Source organism: Cheilinus undulatus, linkage group 2 (genome assembly GCF_018320785.1).
Source record: "Cheilinus undulatus linkage group 2, ASM1832078v1, whole genome shotgun sequence".
Classification (NCBI taxonomy): domain Eukaryota; kingdom Metazoa; phylum Chordata; class Actinopteri; order Labriformes; family Labridae; genus Cheilinus; species Cheilinus undulatus.
Genome location: NC_054866.1, coordinates 46,101,486 through 46,119,101, shown reverse-complemented (window position 1 = coordinate 46,119,101; position 17,616 = coordinate 46,101,486). Strand labels below are relative to the sequence as shown.

Below are 17,616 nucleotides of genomic sequence, written 5' to 3'. Positions count from 1 at the left end.
AATGGGTTGAGCAGTGTAAAAAATGGATGGATACTAGCATTAGTAAGACTTGATGTGTTTACTAGTTGTACTAGAAGACTGAATTACAAATTAAATATTCAGGGTAATAGCTGAGTACTGATTGGCTGTCATTTTTAAGTTTGAAGCTGTGTGCAAAAAGGAAGTATCAATTCACCTCCTTCCCACCTCATTGTTAGCTTCTAAAGTTCCTGTAAAGTGAAATCCAAACTTTGTGTCTTAAGTTTGCTGTAAACATGAAAACACTGAGATCTACATGTGACTAGACTTTTGATTTAGACCGTTAGAAAGTTGTTCACTCTTTCCTGGCTTGGTTTAATTTGGGTGGGGAAAATATAGGAGCCCATGACATCACCAGTTTTGGTGGGGAATTAACCCACACCCCTAACATTACAATGATTTAAAATCACCAAGCAATTCATCTTAACACAGTCTGTTGTAAGCTGATGTCACCGCCTTCACTGAAAGTTAACAGCCAGTGTTTTTGTTCATTGTGAGGTTAATTTCCCAAATCAATTGAGTCAGGCAGCTTTTCTCTGATCGAAAGCATTTTTAAAATTTGAGAGGGTTATATTTCTCCTGAGTGGGCGTGGCTTCAGCTCATCATTCAACAGACACGCCCACACCATCCTAGAGCAGATTTTACTGCCTCATTTTTCATGAATTTGAAGCTTAATTTTATAAACTTAGAGATGTTTTTCATGACTGAAATTTGGCCTGGTAGTTCATAACACAGAGGCCTGCTACACAACAAACCTAAAATAAAGACTTTCACCATCAATTTTACAGGGACTATAATGCCACTGGTACTACTAATAGACATTTTGGCTTCTACCAGTAGTACTAGCAGGCATTTTTTGCCTTACTACTACAACTAGTATGAGCAAAAATGGTCTAACTTCGATAACAAGTAGATAGTTCTAATTTTAATAATTTTGTTTCCTAACTAGTTGCACTAGTTGACATTTTAAACCTACTAGTACTACTAGTAGAGCAAAAATCAGTCTACTGTTGGGCATTTTTGCTCTGAAGGCTACCTCAGACTACACAAAATGAGCCAGATTTTGGCTGGACTACAATGTTGCAGCTCATTGTCAAATGTCTTGCCCAAATATGAACGTCAGGAATGACAAATGCTTTTGTGGAGTGACATAATTAACGGCATGTCCAAGACACCCCATGACCAAGATTAGACCAGACTAGCATGGTAGAATTTTTCTTGCATCATTAGTTTTGACACCCTGATCTGACGCCAGTGTCGTGAATCCATGGAGAGCATTTGCTCTCATCTTTGTCTCATCCTTTACTGGAGTTGACCTTAAACAAGTCCCCATTTTTACTCCCCTTGAGGGTTTATGTGTGCATACAGTGACTTCCTGATCATTTTATCATATTCATACCTTAAGTTTTATTTGAAGGAGAACTGGTCCATATTGTCCTCCTCTTGATACAAAGTGAAGAGTCCACAATTGTTACCCATAATCTGTAATTGTTTGTTGTTTTGTTTTTTGTCTTCACGTCAGAGCAAAAGACGTTGCATAGTCTGGCATGGCCTTGTGAAAGACTACAGAAATTATGCAGTCTGAGCCAGCCTTTACTGGTAGTACTACTTTTAAGGGCAAACGCTGTCTACTAGTAGTACTAGTAACTGTTTTTGGCCTTGCTAGTGCTACTAGCAATACTTTTTGCTTCACTTGTAAGGCCTAGTTGTGTACAGGTCATCCGAAGTGGTGTATTAGTACAGCTACACAATGGTTGATATCACCAATATCAAAAATATGCTCAAACCGCTTTCCAGAAAGAACAAAAACACTGTCAACAACTAGTTTGATCAGCAGCATTAAGTTCACAGGAGCGACTTTAAACTATGTGCTGTATGACAAAGAAACACATCCACTTTAAAAAGATGAATGGTGGTAAATCTTTGTTTGGGCACTGTGGCGGGTGTGTTAACTGAATGTTGCTTTAAGTAAGAAGTCAAAAGAAGCTGCTATTTTGAGTTCTGTCCTATCCCTATTCAAACGTTCATGCTGCCTCTTGGCGAAGAAGTGGAGTGGCAGTCAAACAGTCCTTTAAGGTCTTGCTCCACCAAAGGTGCTGAGGATGATTAAGTATGTGCAAGGAAGTTTTTGTCAGTGTGTAGCTGGACATATTCATCGCAAGACATTTAAAAAAAATGTTCTGGTGATAAACCTTGCATTCCTGTGTATATTTTGCTAATTTGTGGTATATTTTTTTATTTCTGGCAGATAACTGGTGAAGTGTAGAGTAAACACAATTTCCCCAACAACTCCCAACATATCCTGTTAAAAGAAACATGAATTCTTGTAATGCACATCCCAAACAAAGCCCATTTTAGAGCCCTCACTCTGCACCAGTGCTTAACATGATGCAGAAAATGAAAATTATGATCCAGTTAGTAAGGATGATAGTTCGATATTGATTAAGAAGGATGCCTCTTTTATCAACACTGACGATTTTCAACCAGAAAACTGAATATCCTTAGAATTTATGTTTCTCCAACAGTCCTTTGAGTTTCTCAGAAATCTAAGAATTTAGAAAGCAGGGTAGGTGTTGATTTCACGGGCTGAAAACTAAAAATAACACATAATCTCAATAACTCATGAAACGTTGTAAATATCACATACTTGTGATAATCTCACAGTGTAAGAGAATCTGTCAGGAAATTTCTCCCTTTTTCTTTAAAAGGGGACATATCAAGAAAAATCAGTGTTTTAGGATGTTTGCACATACATTTAGGTATTTGGAGTTTCTACCGACCCACGAAATGAGAAATAAGCCAACTAAGTCCATTGTTCATGGTCCACCTATGCCTGAAAACACAAAATCTGATGGTGTGCTTGGAATCTGTGCTCATTATTATAATGCCTGTTCTTTACCTGGTGTCTCCAACCTTTGGGTGCTTTCACATTGGGACCCGGATCTAAGCACACTAGAGCCTGAAGTCCAGTCCATTTGGTCAGTGTGAAACCAAGCGCGCCTACTTAAAGAGATGATCTCAGGCATGATTATTATGGACTCCAGCACAGTATGCTGGAGCTGTGAGTACAGGATATTTGTCAGTGAGTAGTATTTTAAAGGTAAATCTAAACTATTTGTATTTTTGACAGACAAGTTTTATGAAGTACTGTTAGCATCTGCATTAACATGTCAACTACAAACAGGCAGAGAGCAAAGGAGAGGGACAGCAATGCCTCCTGGTCCCTAAAAATTTCCCTTTACATCCTAACCTGCAGACTGATGACAGAAGAAACTCCAACTCCCATAAAATGACCTAAAAGAAATTGAATTGGTACGCCAGTAGGAAGTTTCAATTCGCTTCCAAACGTGAAAACACTGAGATCATGGAACTGAATTTTGATTCAAACTGTTAAAAAATTGTTCACCTCTTTTCTGGCTTGGTTTTCATAAGGGCAGGGCAAATATAGGAGCCCATGACATCATGTCTTGATGGGGAATTACCACGCCCCCCCAACACTACAGTGATTTAAAATCACCGAGCAGTTCATGTCAGAACAGTCTGTTGTTAGCCGATGTCACTGCCCTCATTGTTTATTCATTTTGAGGTAAATTTCCCACATCAGTCACGATGGACTACGGGTCTTTACAAATATCACAATGGGAAATTTGTACCAGAAAACAGTAAATTTAATCCCCAACTTCTGTCTCTCTGCTCTGGCACAGAGCCAGGCAGCTGTGCTCTGGTCAGAAATCTTAAAATTTGAGAGGACCGTATTTCCCGTGAGTGGGCATGGCTTCAGCTCATTTAACAGACACACCCACACCATCCTAGAGCAGATTTAACTGCCTTACTTTTCATGAATTTGAGACTTAATTTGATTAACTTAGAGATATTTTTCATGACTAAAGTTTGGCCTGGTAGTTCATAACACAGTGGCCTGTCACGAAACAAAACTAAATTGCAGATTTTTATCACTTTACAAGGACTTTAAAGTCAGTTAAAACACATTAATGGCCCATCGTTTGATCATTCAGTCCTCTCTGGTATCAGCCCAAATAACAAAGCTCTTTTTTTCACTCCATCAATTGAGAATAAAATAAAAAATAAAAAGACATGGTAAATTGTTTGACACTCATAACTCAACACAACAGTGTTTAGTTGCCTTGCCACTGGTGTTTCCTGATTTACCGCCATTCAAACACAAGGCTTGGTTTCATTCAATTGAGGGTGCGGTCTCTCTGTAGAGCTGGAAGTGACTGGGCACTTTTTCTATCAATGCAACAATAATGTGAAAGCGCCCATAGCCATGGAAGCACATTGCTGTACCCATGTAGGCACAGCCCATGGAAAGGAGGGGTGTGAGGAGAAGGAGCTCAATTACATTTAAAGAGACACACACCAAAACTGAGCATGGAAAAGGCTGTTAAGAGCAGGTTTCTACAGGGTCAAAAACCTCTGGTGCTTGATCCATATTATATGTTGACCAAAGCACGGCACAGTTTCATATAGACCACAGAGGACTGTGTTCAGAGGGTGAAAAGGGTTAGGATATGTCGTCTTTAAAACTGAGGATGGAAATACTTCAGCAGCTCTGTCTTATATGAGGAAATCATTGTTAGCTAGTTCTACCACAGTGTCATGTCTCAATCACCTGATAGATCTTGAAATATGGCAGAACCATCGATCACAAGCTTCACCAAAATAATTACTTGCTAGGTTTAGCCAAGACCTTTTATCCAAAGTGACTTAAAGTGAGTGAACATAGTGAGGAAACAGGACTGCTGACAAACACAGCCCCTGACCTCGTGATAATGGGAAGAACGTCATCACTTCTAAGCCGGCTTGCCAACAGTTTCCTCTTAAAAAAAAAAAAAAAAAAAAAAAAAATCCTGTCAAAAGCAGGAAACTCACTGAGGTGAACTCCAGACTGCCATTAACCTTTCTAAAATTAATCCTTAGTCACTCACACACAACCCCCACAAATCTGCAATGCATAGAGCTCTGCACAGATACACACGTTCACTTTGATGGTGCAGATATCCTGAACAAGTAAAGCCATTGCACACATTTTGCTACTTCTGGTTCAAAGATGGTGTTGGAGTACAGTACAGACAGTCATGCGATCACTAATGCAGACCCCATTCTTACATCTTAATAAATGTGCCTTTTGATTTGAGTAATCAATAACTTATGATTTCTAAGTAACTCTGTGTTAGGTACTATTTACTTTTTGGGTTTTTGATTTCTGCCAATGTGCATATTTTCAAATGTACGTATTTATTAGTTTCAAAGTAATTATTGAGATATTACCTGTTTATTTATTTATTGAGATATTTATTCTGATTCTTTATTTTTTGAGACAGGTTTTTATCTTCCGTGCTGTCTTACTTCTGACTTTGTGCCAATGTGCTGCTTTGAGGTGTTACATATCGTGGGTTTGTATCATTATTAAACCCCCACTCTATATTTTAAACCAGAGTCGTCTTCTCTTTCATATGCGCATTGTGCCTTTTTCTGAAACACTGATAATTTTATAAGCGTCTTTTTTTTTTTTTATCCAGACTTTAAACACTGTATGTCCGAGACACTGAAATACTTTCATAAGTGTTTGTTTTTTACAAACATGATTATTTGTCAAAGCAGCACTATGAGGAAGCTTAAGAGAAACATAATTAATGTTTAAATTGAACTAACACTTAAATATATTATTGGTATCTGCAGATATATAGATTTCTGAAGATTTTACAGTCAATATACAGTACTCTGCAGAACTTTTAGGCATGTTTGGGCCAAAATTGAGGCTGAAGTATGGCGAGTAAGCCGCCTGAGGGCACCATTGGGTGGAAAGGAGAATTGACGCACTCCTAGTTGTGCTCTGGATGTCCTTGCATATAACCAGGGGTATAGTAAAATAATCTGTTGAAAAAACACCTTTAGAGCAGAGTAAGGGATGAATGTGGTGAGTAAGCATGGCCTAGGGTACTGTCTAGTCAGGTAGCTTTGTTGCCATGAGCCCCTGGTCATGTTGTGGATGTCCCAAGGGCTCAAAAACCACCAATGGTCTCCAGGCCCATTACAAGGGGTGAAAAGGCATGGATGGAAGAGATGCCAAGCGACAGACGTGGGTCAGGCTTGACTAACGCCACCCTACCCCCTCTCTCCAGCCCCGGGTTGTGGCCTGTGATGAATCCTTACCGTCCTACATGCCTAAAATGTATACACATGACTGTACATATAGTTGCACTCCCATTCATGCAAACTAACATGTCACTGATGCAGCAGTGGGAGAAATATGGGGTTAACTGTCTAATGACTGCAGGAGTGGGAGTTACTGACTGAGAAACGACCCACTCTACAGCTGAGCCTCACTCTTCAGGAATAAAGAGCAGTAAAACATAAAACTTAAAAAAACAGACTTTATTTGAAAAAACATGTATTTTTTGACAGAAAATAGTTGTAGTTGTTACTTTTCACACAGTGAGCAGTTAGTTGGTAGAGTACATGTGCTGCCTTTTGTGTTTGAGGATCTCAGTGGAGGTCAGCTTCAGGTCTTCATTACAGATGTCGCAGTGATAAACTCTTGTAAGGCTGGACACTGAGGAAGGGCGGGCCTGTCCACCTTCTGCCTCTGAAAACCCCAAAATACCCACACATACTCTTCAATTTTGATTTTTTTTTAAAGTTACTGACACAAAGTATCAAACCGCTATTAGATGTCTTGGCAGGTGTATGTATTTGATAAAATATATATCCAAAAGATAGCTGAAAAATCATTGAACATGAGGGAAATTCTGACCTTCCTCCTGCTGTTCTCCTGCTGGCCTGCAGGAGGCCTCGTGCTGCATGCGTTCCAGTGGAGTAAGAGGCATGTAGAGGTCACAGTTAGGACAGCTCCAGAAAGTGCGTAAGCATTCACTGTAGAGATCCTTTGAGTCCTGCAGAGTGAAAACACAACGATTGGTTTAATTCAGAGGCATTTCAGGAGGCAAAGCTTGATGGGAAAATTAAAATGATATCATTCAAAATTTCACTTCCTGAGACTGGAGCTCTTGTTTGGAATACATTTTTAGTTTCTCCCACTTATTTGGGGTCAGTAGGACCTGATAAGTTTAAAAGCTCTACTGTGTCTTTGAAAAGCAGTTAGTTTTGACCAAAAAAGGATGTCCAGAATTCTCCTGTAGGTCCTGATTCTGCTGAAAATACAGCACTGGATTGGTTTTAGAGCAGATTTTTTTGCTGTTTGTCAGCTAGTTGGTCAGATGTTGGGGATCTTTAGTCAGTCAGAAATTGTGAATTTGTGAACTCTGAATTTTTAGATATTTTCCTTGCCAAAATCCACACATAGCCCCTTAAAACATCACAGAAATTACCTTCAATTTTTTAGGTTTGCCATAAAAAATACCCCAAAATGTTTTTAAATATTCCCAAAATTTTCATTGACACTTTATCATATCAAGCCTTGAAATTGCAATAGCAATTTACCCAAAAATTCAGTGTAAAATCCTCATAAATTTCAAGCAAATACTCTCTCAACTTTCTTGTCACAAGCCCAATAGTTTATGATGCAAATTCCATGAACTTAGTGAAATTCCCCCAATATCCAAACAATTCCCCCAAATTTCCGGAAAATGACACAAATTTCCCAAACTTTTTATGAAAATATATTTTTTTATAAAATCAAAGTTCTCAAAAAAATTACAAAAACATTACCCAACATTTTTCTTAAAAATACCTGAAATTTCCCCTCAACAAATTTCTCTAATTCCCATAAAAATGACCCAAAATTCAAAGCATAATTTCCCTCAAAACTTCCAAGGACACTCTCCAAAATATACAAATATATTCCTGCAAATTTCTATGAAAATATTTGAAATTTCCAGGCAATTCCCTAAATTAAAAAAAAAACACCAAAAGTTTCCATAAGTTTCTAAAATTCCTAAAGGAAATCCTCCCATTTCAAATAAATTGCATAAATGTCGACGGACATTTTGGGCAATTATCTCAAAAATTGTAATGGCAGAATTTATTACTATAATAGGAAAACCAGAATGTAATGTCCTCATATGTGCATGCAGGGTCTAAGGAGGTTAGATATGAAATCCCTACAGACAGCTAGAACCAGAATTCCCTGGTTTCAGGTCAACTTACAGCCAGACAGTTGTAGGTGAAGAAGCTGGTGACATGCAGGCCTCCTTTAAGGGGGTCAGGTTTGGCCTCAGCTCCAGGAAATAGTGGGTTTAGGTCTGAAGCTCCAGTGTGAGACGACTCAGACTGGGGGCCGATGTACAGGTTCTGTGTCTGCAGAGCTGTGAGACGTCGTAGACTGTAGCTGACCTGGCAGGGAAGGTAAGATTGAAAAAGTTGAATAATTATTCTAGTCTCTGTCTCTCTTTTTTGCCTTGCCTTGGAAAATTATACCTTTACAAAAGCAAAAAAAACATTTGAGAAACTTTGAGAAAACCTTTAAATAACTTTAAAATACTACTGCTGTATACAGAGTGTGTATACATATTAATAAAAGATATATCATTTGGTCCTACAGTTAATATTTGTGGGTCTAACTGATCAGTGGGCGCCTCACGAGTACCTCTGTGTAGAGCAGGAATCGGACCAGGCCTTCACTCAGCTTCTCCATCACTTTACGGGACACGCCCTGGACTGCTTCCCCCATTGTGCTCTGTCCCAGCTGGGCCAACAGGAGGCGCTCCCACTCAGCCCTAAGAGTTAGAGCTGTAGACAACACCTTGAGGGCCTCCTCTGGCTCTCTCAGCTCTAGCTCCAGCCAGCCATCCACCACCAGGCGAGTACAGTCAGCATTACTGTCCACAGAGTTGGCCACCAACAGTAAAGCCTGGTGAGCAAACAGAGAATTAATTCTTATATATGAAGCATAAATGAACCACAGCAGAGAACTATGCAAATGTTTTTCAGAACATGTCATGGAAATTTTAGGGAATTTGTTTAGTTTGGGAAGATTTGTTTACAAATTTAGAGGATTTGCAATTGAAATTCTAGGGATATGTTTGTATATTTTGGAGAGTATCATCAAAAGTTTTGGGGGAAATTTGCTTTGATTTTTTTTGGGGGGGGGGATTTTCATGGAAATTTGGGATCTCTTTTTGGAAGTTTGGGCAGATTTATTTACAAATATTTTGAGCATTTTCATGGAAACTTTTAAATAGAAAATGGGGGAATTTGCTTTAATTTTTTGGCATTTTTATGAAAATTTGGGAAATATTTCTGTTCTTTTTTTGGGGGGGAAATTGACGGGAATTTATTTGGTTGTTTGGGGCATTTCCCATCGTTTTCATGGAAAATTGGGGATAAGGATTGTTGTGAAATTTGCTTGAAATTGTATAGAAATTTACATGGATTTTTTTTGTTAATATTTGTTGAAATTTTTAGGCTCTATGATCTTCTCTGAAACCTTTGAGGGATATTTGAAGAACTTTGGGAAATGCATTTGTAAAATTTGTGGAATTTGATCTAAAATTTTAGGGGGAGTTGTCATTGAAGTTTTGGGGAATTTGTCTGGAATTAATTTAATGGAATGTACATGGAATTCTTTGTGATTTTTTTATTGGAATATTTGGGCTGTATGATAAAGTTTCTGAAACATTTGGGGAATATTTGAAGACCTTTGGGGTATTTCATGGGAAACTTCAAAAATATGTTTCAGAATTTTCACAGATATATAAGGTCTTCACAGATATTTAGGGAAATTTCTTTGAAATTTAACAGAATTTTGAAAGGATTTTTGAAATGATAATTTCCAAGACATTGAGAACTTAGAATGCATTTCAAATAAAAGTTCTGGTTCCAGGAGGTTTATAGGCTTGATTTCTTTTAGTAGGGTATTTCCTTCTCCTAGAACTTACTTAGAAACCATTTCAAACTCTACCTGTTATCAATCATAACATCATGTTTTTAGCATCTTATAAAATCAGTAGGGCTGCAACAATAGAATAAAAGAAATAAAACTGTAGGTTAACTGCGGAAACAGGACTAACTTGTAGAGCTGGAACCCGCACACAGTTGGACAAATACGGCTTGTTGGTCTCCAGCAGAGTAACGAAGGCTAGCAGCTGGTGTTTGCTGCTGTCCCTTCTATCAGGCCCTGCAGGCAGGAAACAGAGACAGAGAGGGAGCGATATAATGAAAGACATGCACACAATGATAAGACTCAAATTAAGAGACAAGGGGGAAAAGGACTTCTTCAGTAGATTAGGAGACAGAAGATGAGGTTTTGTTCGTAGTCTTTTGTTTAATAATTTCCATACATTTTAAAAAGAGAACAGCAGCTACTGATTTTCTTATTCAAAATAATCAGGTAGCATTGCTGTCTTTGCAACATGGAAAATATGGTTTGAGATTTTTTCTGGGACAACACCACAGATGAATAGAGTCAGCCCACCAGATTTAGTCTTTTCCAGATTTCAAAAGAAAGATCTAAAAGTAAAAATGTCTTCAAGAGACATTTTTATTCAAGCAGGCATAAATATAGTTAGATAAATGACTCATTTAAAGGATTTAAAAATAAGTTTCCGTTGTGTTTTCTGATATTATTTGCAGGTGTTTTGTTTGTTCTCATCAAAGGTAGGTTTGTTCTTATCCTCACATTGCTCATTTTTGTATATGCGGACCTCCACTGTCCTTTTTCAGCCTGTTATTAATTTCTATCATCTTATATGCTGGGGGCAACTAAAACTTTTTTCTGTGTTTGATCCCTGCAGTTTTGGGTTCTTGTTTTAAACTTTCTTAATTTGCATAGCATCACTTCATAAGAAATTCTATGTAACGGCACTTTAAAGAGCAGGTGTAGACTGGACTCTTAATAAAATTTTTCACAAAGACTACCAGTAATCATCCATGAGCAAAGCATGAGACAAGGGAAAAGTGAAACTGAAAAAAAAACATACAAACTCCTTTAAACAGAAACTTGAATCAGAACCAGACTCATGTTGAACAGCCATATGTGAGACTGTGTGGGTAAGTAGAACAGAAGGAAAAAAAACTATCTACCCATTTCTCTGTTGTCATCCTCGGGCACTTGTAACACCTCTGGGTCAGTGGCAAACACACTGGTAGGGTGGATCACCACTCCCTGCTTGCTCTTTGTATGAAACACCTGCACAGTTTAAATCAAAAGTGGACAGGAAGTGAAAATATGGCACCTGAATATCTTTTGAATCACTTTGCAGTTTGACAAAGACTAACCCCTGTATGTAATTTTTAAATAAGAGGTGTGGCAGGAGGCCTGACCTGGTCTGAGTCCTTGCGGGTGGAGTTGTGTTCATCAGGCAGTGCCAGCTGAGGGTAGAGGCCTCGGCAAAGCAGCAGCTTGAGAAACGCCTGCTGGCGAGAGGACAAGTCCTGACTGACGCTGACCGCCTCCTGCAGCTCAGACACGTTGTGACGCAACTTGAACTTCACCTCCTGTTGTAGATCAAAAAGCACCACGGTCAGACTCAGGGTTTAACTCTCAAACATGCATGAAAACAATCCACTTGTCCCATTTTATACAAAGACAATATTCTTGGGAACCTTTCTTTTCAATTCTGCTGGTCTGTAGAAGCTTAAGACCTAATAAAAACCTTTACTTCCTCTTTGTGTTGGTAACATCTGACAAAAATATGATCAACAAAGCAGTACCTGATTGTCCTTTATGAAAATTGTTTAAACGAGTAAAAACTGGAAATCCGAGGCACTTTGAGTATTATAAAAATCCTTTATAATGTTTCAACTCCAAAGAGTTTGAAGCTCTTTTCTTTTTTTTTTTTTTGCATTATATCCTTATCCTCTCATCCTGAAGAGCATCTGATCCTGGCTACTTTTTTTTCTTTTTTACATTTTTGAGTCCATGTAGCACTCACCTTCCTCTTTCTAGGACTGGGTGATTTGGTGATATGGGAAAAATACCTTGGCTGAATGTCAGTATGTGATATACAGCTGCAATCAATTTTATTCAATCCCCCTTGCAAATCAGGTTTATTGTGAAAATTTACACAACTAATGCTTCAAGTGGTTTCCCCAAATTCAACTTAAAAATGCAACTTATAATGACTTCTCCAGTCTAAAAATTATTCAACTCCTTCATGGCGAGCATCTTTAGTACTTAGTAGAGCACCCTTTTCTTTTATGACCTGATGCAAATGAGATGCACAGTCAGACACCAGTGTTCCTGAGGAATCTCAGGCCATTCCTCATGTGCAATGGCCTCCAGTTCAGTAATATTCTTGGGTATTCTTGCAGCCACCTTCTTCAAATCCCACCAGTGATTTTCTATGGGGTTCAAGTCAGGCGACTGTGATGGCCATTGTAGAATTTTCCAGGACTTTTTCTGCAACCAAGCCTTGATGAAATTTGATTTATGCTTGAGATTGGGCTTTGATTTGTTTATTGCAAACAGCAGGAAGTATGTACATTTTCACAATAAACCTGATTTTCAATTGGGGTTGAATAATTCTGATAGCAACTGTATATCTTATTTCCTTTGCAGAAATGGTTATGCATGATGATCTTGTTTTTTACGCAAATCCTGTTTTTTGAAGAATGAATAGTTTCCATTATAAACATTGATATGATCATAATGAAAATTAAAGAATATTGAAATCTTTTCTATACCATTGCAAAAAATGGAAATTGTAGACACCCAATATTGGGCACATTTTAATTTTTAGATAAAAATAAATTGCAGAAAAAAAACCTTCTATTCATTGTCCTATTCACTGGGAAAAGTGGGTGGAATTGGCATGTATTTGTGCAATGTAGACAGTGCGCAGAAATTTCCCTGCAAAATTTGTCAATTAAAAACAATAAATTACCAAAATTGGATGTTTAGGCCTCCTATTTTTGTTGCAGTGGTATCAAGCAGCTATCCTTTCATTTGGGTTTGAGAAAATGATGTAAATGCTCCAAAGTGAAACTAAATAAATGATAACTACCTATTTAGAGTTAACATTACAAATATTACTGTCGCCCTATTTGTTGAGTGTCTTGAGATAGCATGGGTTGAGAATTGGTGCTCTACAAATAATGACTGCTAATGACTGACTGATTAGTGTTTCTTACTGTAAGCAATCTTTCTACTCAGTAAAAGGCCTGACATCAATTTTTTTATATCAACATCAACATTTTATTTGTCCTCTATTTCTATTGTGTTATTTTCATCAATGGCCTACTTTGTCAGTGATACTTTTTGCTGCTATAAATTTGAATTTCCCCTTGTGGGACTATTAAAGAAATATCTTATCTTATCTTATCCTATCCCACATCAATGTAAACTATATTGTCTTATCCTATTTCTCACTTGAAAATATATCCGTATATCTTAAAAACCTGGCATACTGCCTTAACCTAATTTCAAGAATAAGGGAGTGCTCTAACAGTTACCTGGCAGACTGCTTACTATTTTGAGGCTGGATTCTTGTAAGAGCCGTCTGTATGTGATTTTTAACAACCCTTACGTTTCACTCTCCCATCTTTAACCCTAAGCTGTTGCTATTTAAAAACGCAAGAATTTACTTAAGAATTTAAACATCTGATGCAGAGGTTTTGATTTTTTTTTGCTGCCATTTTCCCCCCATAATGCACTGTACCCTTGAGTTCACCTGTATGTCCACGTTCTGTCCTGATCCTTCCTTGCTCTTCTTGCCTCTGCCCGCCTCCTCTGTGTCAGACCCTGAGGAAAACTCTCCTTCCTGGCCTTCATCCAGCTTCAGGACTTTGCGTCTGCTGCTTTCCTGCTGCTCGTGATCTCTCTTCAGCTGATGCAGCTTCCTTCTCTCTGTAAGCCTCTCCCTACGTTTCTCACGGTCACTGCTAGAGGAAGAGCTGTACTCTGATTCCAGCAAACCGTGGCTCTTCAGTAAGTCCTGTTAATCAGAGGGAAAGGTCACATTAGAAGTATGCCTAAAAACTTTATAAAGGATGTTTTAATGAGAGAACAACTGTATCAGCAGCCTGCCTTAAACTGTCGGCGTAGGTTGACCATCTCATATAGCCGCTGCTCTTCAAGTCCTCTCCTTCTGCACCACTTCCTTGAGCCGCCGCCTCTCTCTCCCTTTACCTGTGAGGCAGTTTTAAATAAAACAAAGACAATCCTGTACCCCAGACTGTTGTGATCACATAGCCAGTGACAAATCTGGTATCACTACTGACCTCCATCCACGCATTGAAGGTGTTGAGCAAGGTGAAGGGGTCACCCTGGTTGCTATGTAGGGGTTGGCGGGCGGTTGCACAGTCAGGGTTGTGCTGTGAGCTGCGTAGGAAAGGGGACTGAACGCTGAGGGCTGCTGCTATGGTCAACACAGGCTCCACGAGGTTAAACAAAGAGCCCAGCACCAGCATCTTTCCTAAACACAGAAACATAACAAGCTGCTACTTTACGTGTAACATGTCATAGCTTCACAATGCTGATATTCAGCATTATTACTTTAAGTGAGAGATCAAGCAAATAGAAAATATTATTTCAATTTTAATTATTCATAATATGCTTGGCATGGATTGGAGACACCCCCCGCCCCTTGGTGCAAAGGACCTTACCTATGACCACATCCACAGGCAGCTGTGCAAGCAAACTACCAATAGAGGTCAGCTCATTGCGGCTGTCCAGCGCCCCCTGCTCTTTCAGATATGTAACAGCAGTCTGGATACTAGCAGCTGGAGGTGGGTCAATGAAGATGAAAGAAAGTGGATCACCAAGACCCATGCTCTTCATCTGCAGAAAGAAAAAAGGATGAATAAGTCTACAGTTTAATTACAAAATTGACGAAATTAATAGAAAGATGTTTTCATGCTTTCTGCAGGATGTGGATACCTGAAGAACCAAAGAGTCAAGAGCCACTCTGTGGATTTCTGGCACAGGATAAGGTGCAAAAGCATCGTAGTCAGACTCAGCGTACAGGCGGTAGCACACTCCAGGACCTGTGCGACCAGCTCGACCTTTCCTCTGCTCAGAGCTGGCTCTGCTGATCCAGAACTCCTGCAGACGCTGCATCTTGGCCTTTGGATCAAAACTCATTTCCTTTACCTTTCCTGTCATGAGGTAATCAACAAAACAGCCCTTTAACAAACATTTGAAGAAAATATTCCCTCCAAAGTTTACCATAGTAAATTTAAAGGAAAACAGTTGTGCTATTAGTTCCATACCTGAGTCTACAACAAAGCGAACCCCGTCTATTGTAACTGAAGTCTCTGCGATGTTGGTAGAGATAATGCATTTTCTCACCCCAGGAGGAGCAATATCAAACACCTGAAGAAAAGCATAACCACTGAGTTAAACTTCATAAACCACATAAAAACATATCAGATAGATTTATGTATCCTCTCTTATCTGGATAAAATTGCACATGCCTTATCCTGTTGGGCCAGAGAGAGGGTGCTGTGCAGCGGTAAGACTATCCAGCGACGTGTATGTGTGGCATAAATCTGACAGGCTTCCTGGATGGTGGAGATCTCTGCCACACCACTGAGGAAAAGGAGCAGGTCTCCTCGCTCCTCTGGAGGGTAGCGCTGATCGATGCCCTGTAAGATGCGTAGGTAGGGCCTGGGGTCCAGTTTCTCTGAACGTGAAGGCTGCTCCTCAGGTGGAATGGGCTGATATATGACCTTATTACGAAAAATGCAAATTTAAAACAGAAAATGTCAGTTTCCTGGTTCCTTTGTACAGAAAAAAAACAAAGTATAGAGAAACACTTGTGCCTCAAACAATGCTTGTGTTAGAGAGTGCCCCCCTTTTCCCCCGAGAATGTATTTCTTTAATGTTTCTGTGACTTGAGATTTCTGATCCTTTTCCCCTTCCTGATGCCCTTAAAACCAAACTGTTTGTGTTTTTATTGTTACACAATGCTCACTAAAGCCTGTGGATTTTTGGCAGCGTATTTGTCTTACACCGGCTTGCCAGTACCTACAAAATCTTTTAGGCCATATAAGAAGCAAACACTGAAACTTGTATTGGTATGTGAAAAAAGTCTATTATCACTGTTGCAGATAGTCACCTGTATAGGGAACAGCCTGCCTGGTACCTGCAGCACTGGAGCACTGCTAAAATAGTCAGAAAAAAGTTTGATGTTGATGGTGGCTGACATGAGAATGAGACGTAGATCCGGACGGTCAGCCACCAGAGAGCGTAGGACCCCAAGGAGGAAGTCACAGTGGAGATGCCTCTCATGGACCTCATCCACAATCACCACCTGGTACTGAGCCAGCATCCTGTCCTGCTGGATCTGTCGCAGCAGCAGCCCCTCAGTCAGGAACAACAGCTTGGTGGCCTCGGTCCGGGTGGTCTCAAAGCGGATCTTGTACCCCACCTGCAAAACAAAAGTGATATTTGATGTGTTTAAAGTTATTTACAATAAGGTCAGTGATGTATCTAAGTTTTAAACTGATTGCCCATATATCATTTATTTGTTCCACTTACTGTATATCTCTTCATACATAACTGGAGAGATAAAGGATAAAACAAAAATAAAAAACTGTTTTTGATTGTCAAATACAAACCTTTGAGCCATACTGATTTAGACTCTCAAAGCTGACCCTCTTTGCGAGGGATATACAGGCAATACGTCGAGGCTGAGTGCAAGCTACGTGGGTGAAGCCAGCTGATAGAAGATACTGAGGTACTTGAGTGGATTTCCCACAACCTGTATCCCCTGCCACAACAACCACAGGGTGTCTTTGCACTAACTCGATGATCTTGTCCTTGTATTGGAAGATGGGCAGATTCTTCTGCTCTCTGCAGAGCTTTGCAAGTTTTCCAAAGCTCTGCCTTTGACTGAAGTCCAGGAAATGTAGGAGAGCCAGGCGGCAGTCTGAGACCTCCTGGCTGCCTGGACCTGAGGATCCCCCCCTGCTTCTGCTGTGCTCTATCTTTCCCATATGCTCCTCGATGTCCTTGGTGCAGACAGAAACATTTATCCGATAACGAGCATCATACTCTCTAGGGAGACCCAGGTCTACCTTTCCGGAGCTGGACCTTTTACTCTCTTTGTCTGCTTCTCTGTCATGGTCTCGGCTTGAGCCTGGTCCACACATGCCCCTCTTAGTTTTAAACCTCTGGAAGCGGTCAAAGAAAGCCCAGAACTCTTTATGTTGTGGACTACCAGCCTGGATGTAGTCATGTTGGCGGAAAAAGATTTCGTCCAGTTGGGATCGGCAACCCGGATCGTCCCAGTCCCAGCTCCGGCCGTCTCTCCTCCTGTCTGAGTCCATTTCACTGCTAGGTTAATTTACAGACATTATATTAAATGCACATGTTTAAGGATTTATCAAATGTCAGCAGTTTGATTTACACTGGCTGTGGATGCCATATTTACTCTGAATAACGTAATACAGACCGGGAACCAACATAGAATCCATATTAAACCCACTATTTTAATTTATTCTCCAAAGAGGCTCAGATAAGGAATACTTTAAATTATTACTTTTTCTATAGGTGTAAATTTATCGAGAACGTATTAAAGAAACAATAGCTTATAATTTAAACTAGACGGCTTCGGCTGCAGTTACTGAAAATTTCGGGGGAACAAAAATACAGCAGGACCGCTTCCGCTCCGTACGTACAAGAAATATTCCGGCTTCTCACAGAAGCTTCTCGTGTGTAGGAAAAATTATAG

At 39.5% G+C, this 17,616-nt stretch overlaps 1 protein-coding gene across 2 annotated transcripts; it reads right to left on the bottom strand.

Annotated features, from left to right (window-relative positions):
* Positions 1-6,403: 6,403 nt before the first annotated feature.
* dhx34 (DEAH (Asp-Glu-Ala-His) box polypeptide 34) lies at positions 6,404-17,526 on the bottom strand. 2 transcript variants are annotated; one of them, XM_041814314.1, is made up of 17 exons: positions 17,338-17,526; positions 16,502-17,219; positions 16,000-16,311; positions 15,356-15,610; positions 15,152-15,254; positions 14,820-15,037; positions 14,546-14,720; positions 14,162-14,355; positions 13,968-14,069; positions 13,612-13,875; positions 11,264-11,437; positions 11,024-11,129; positions 10,012-10,118; positions 8,589-8,852; positions 8,150-8,335; positions 6,798-6,936; positions 6,404-6,629 (listed from the first exon to the last, which is right to left on the bottom strand). In XM_041814314.1, the coding sequence occupies exons 2-17, from the start codon at positions 17,210-17,212 to the stop codon at positions 6,487-6,489; spliced, it is 3,453 nt and encodes a 1,150-aa protein (XP_041670248.1). In that variant the 5' UTR covers positions 17,213-17,219; positions 17,338-17,526; the 3' UTR covers positions 6,404-6,486. The 2 variants fall into 2 exon arrangements, with proteins under 2 accessions (XP_041670248.1, XP_041670255.1); XM_041814321.1 differs by having other exon boundaries at positions 17,425-17,524.
* Between the last annotated feature and the right edge of the window lie 90 nt (positions 17,527-17,616).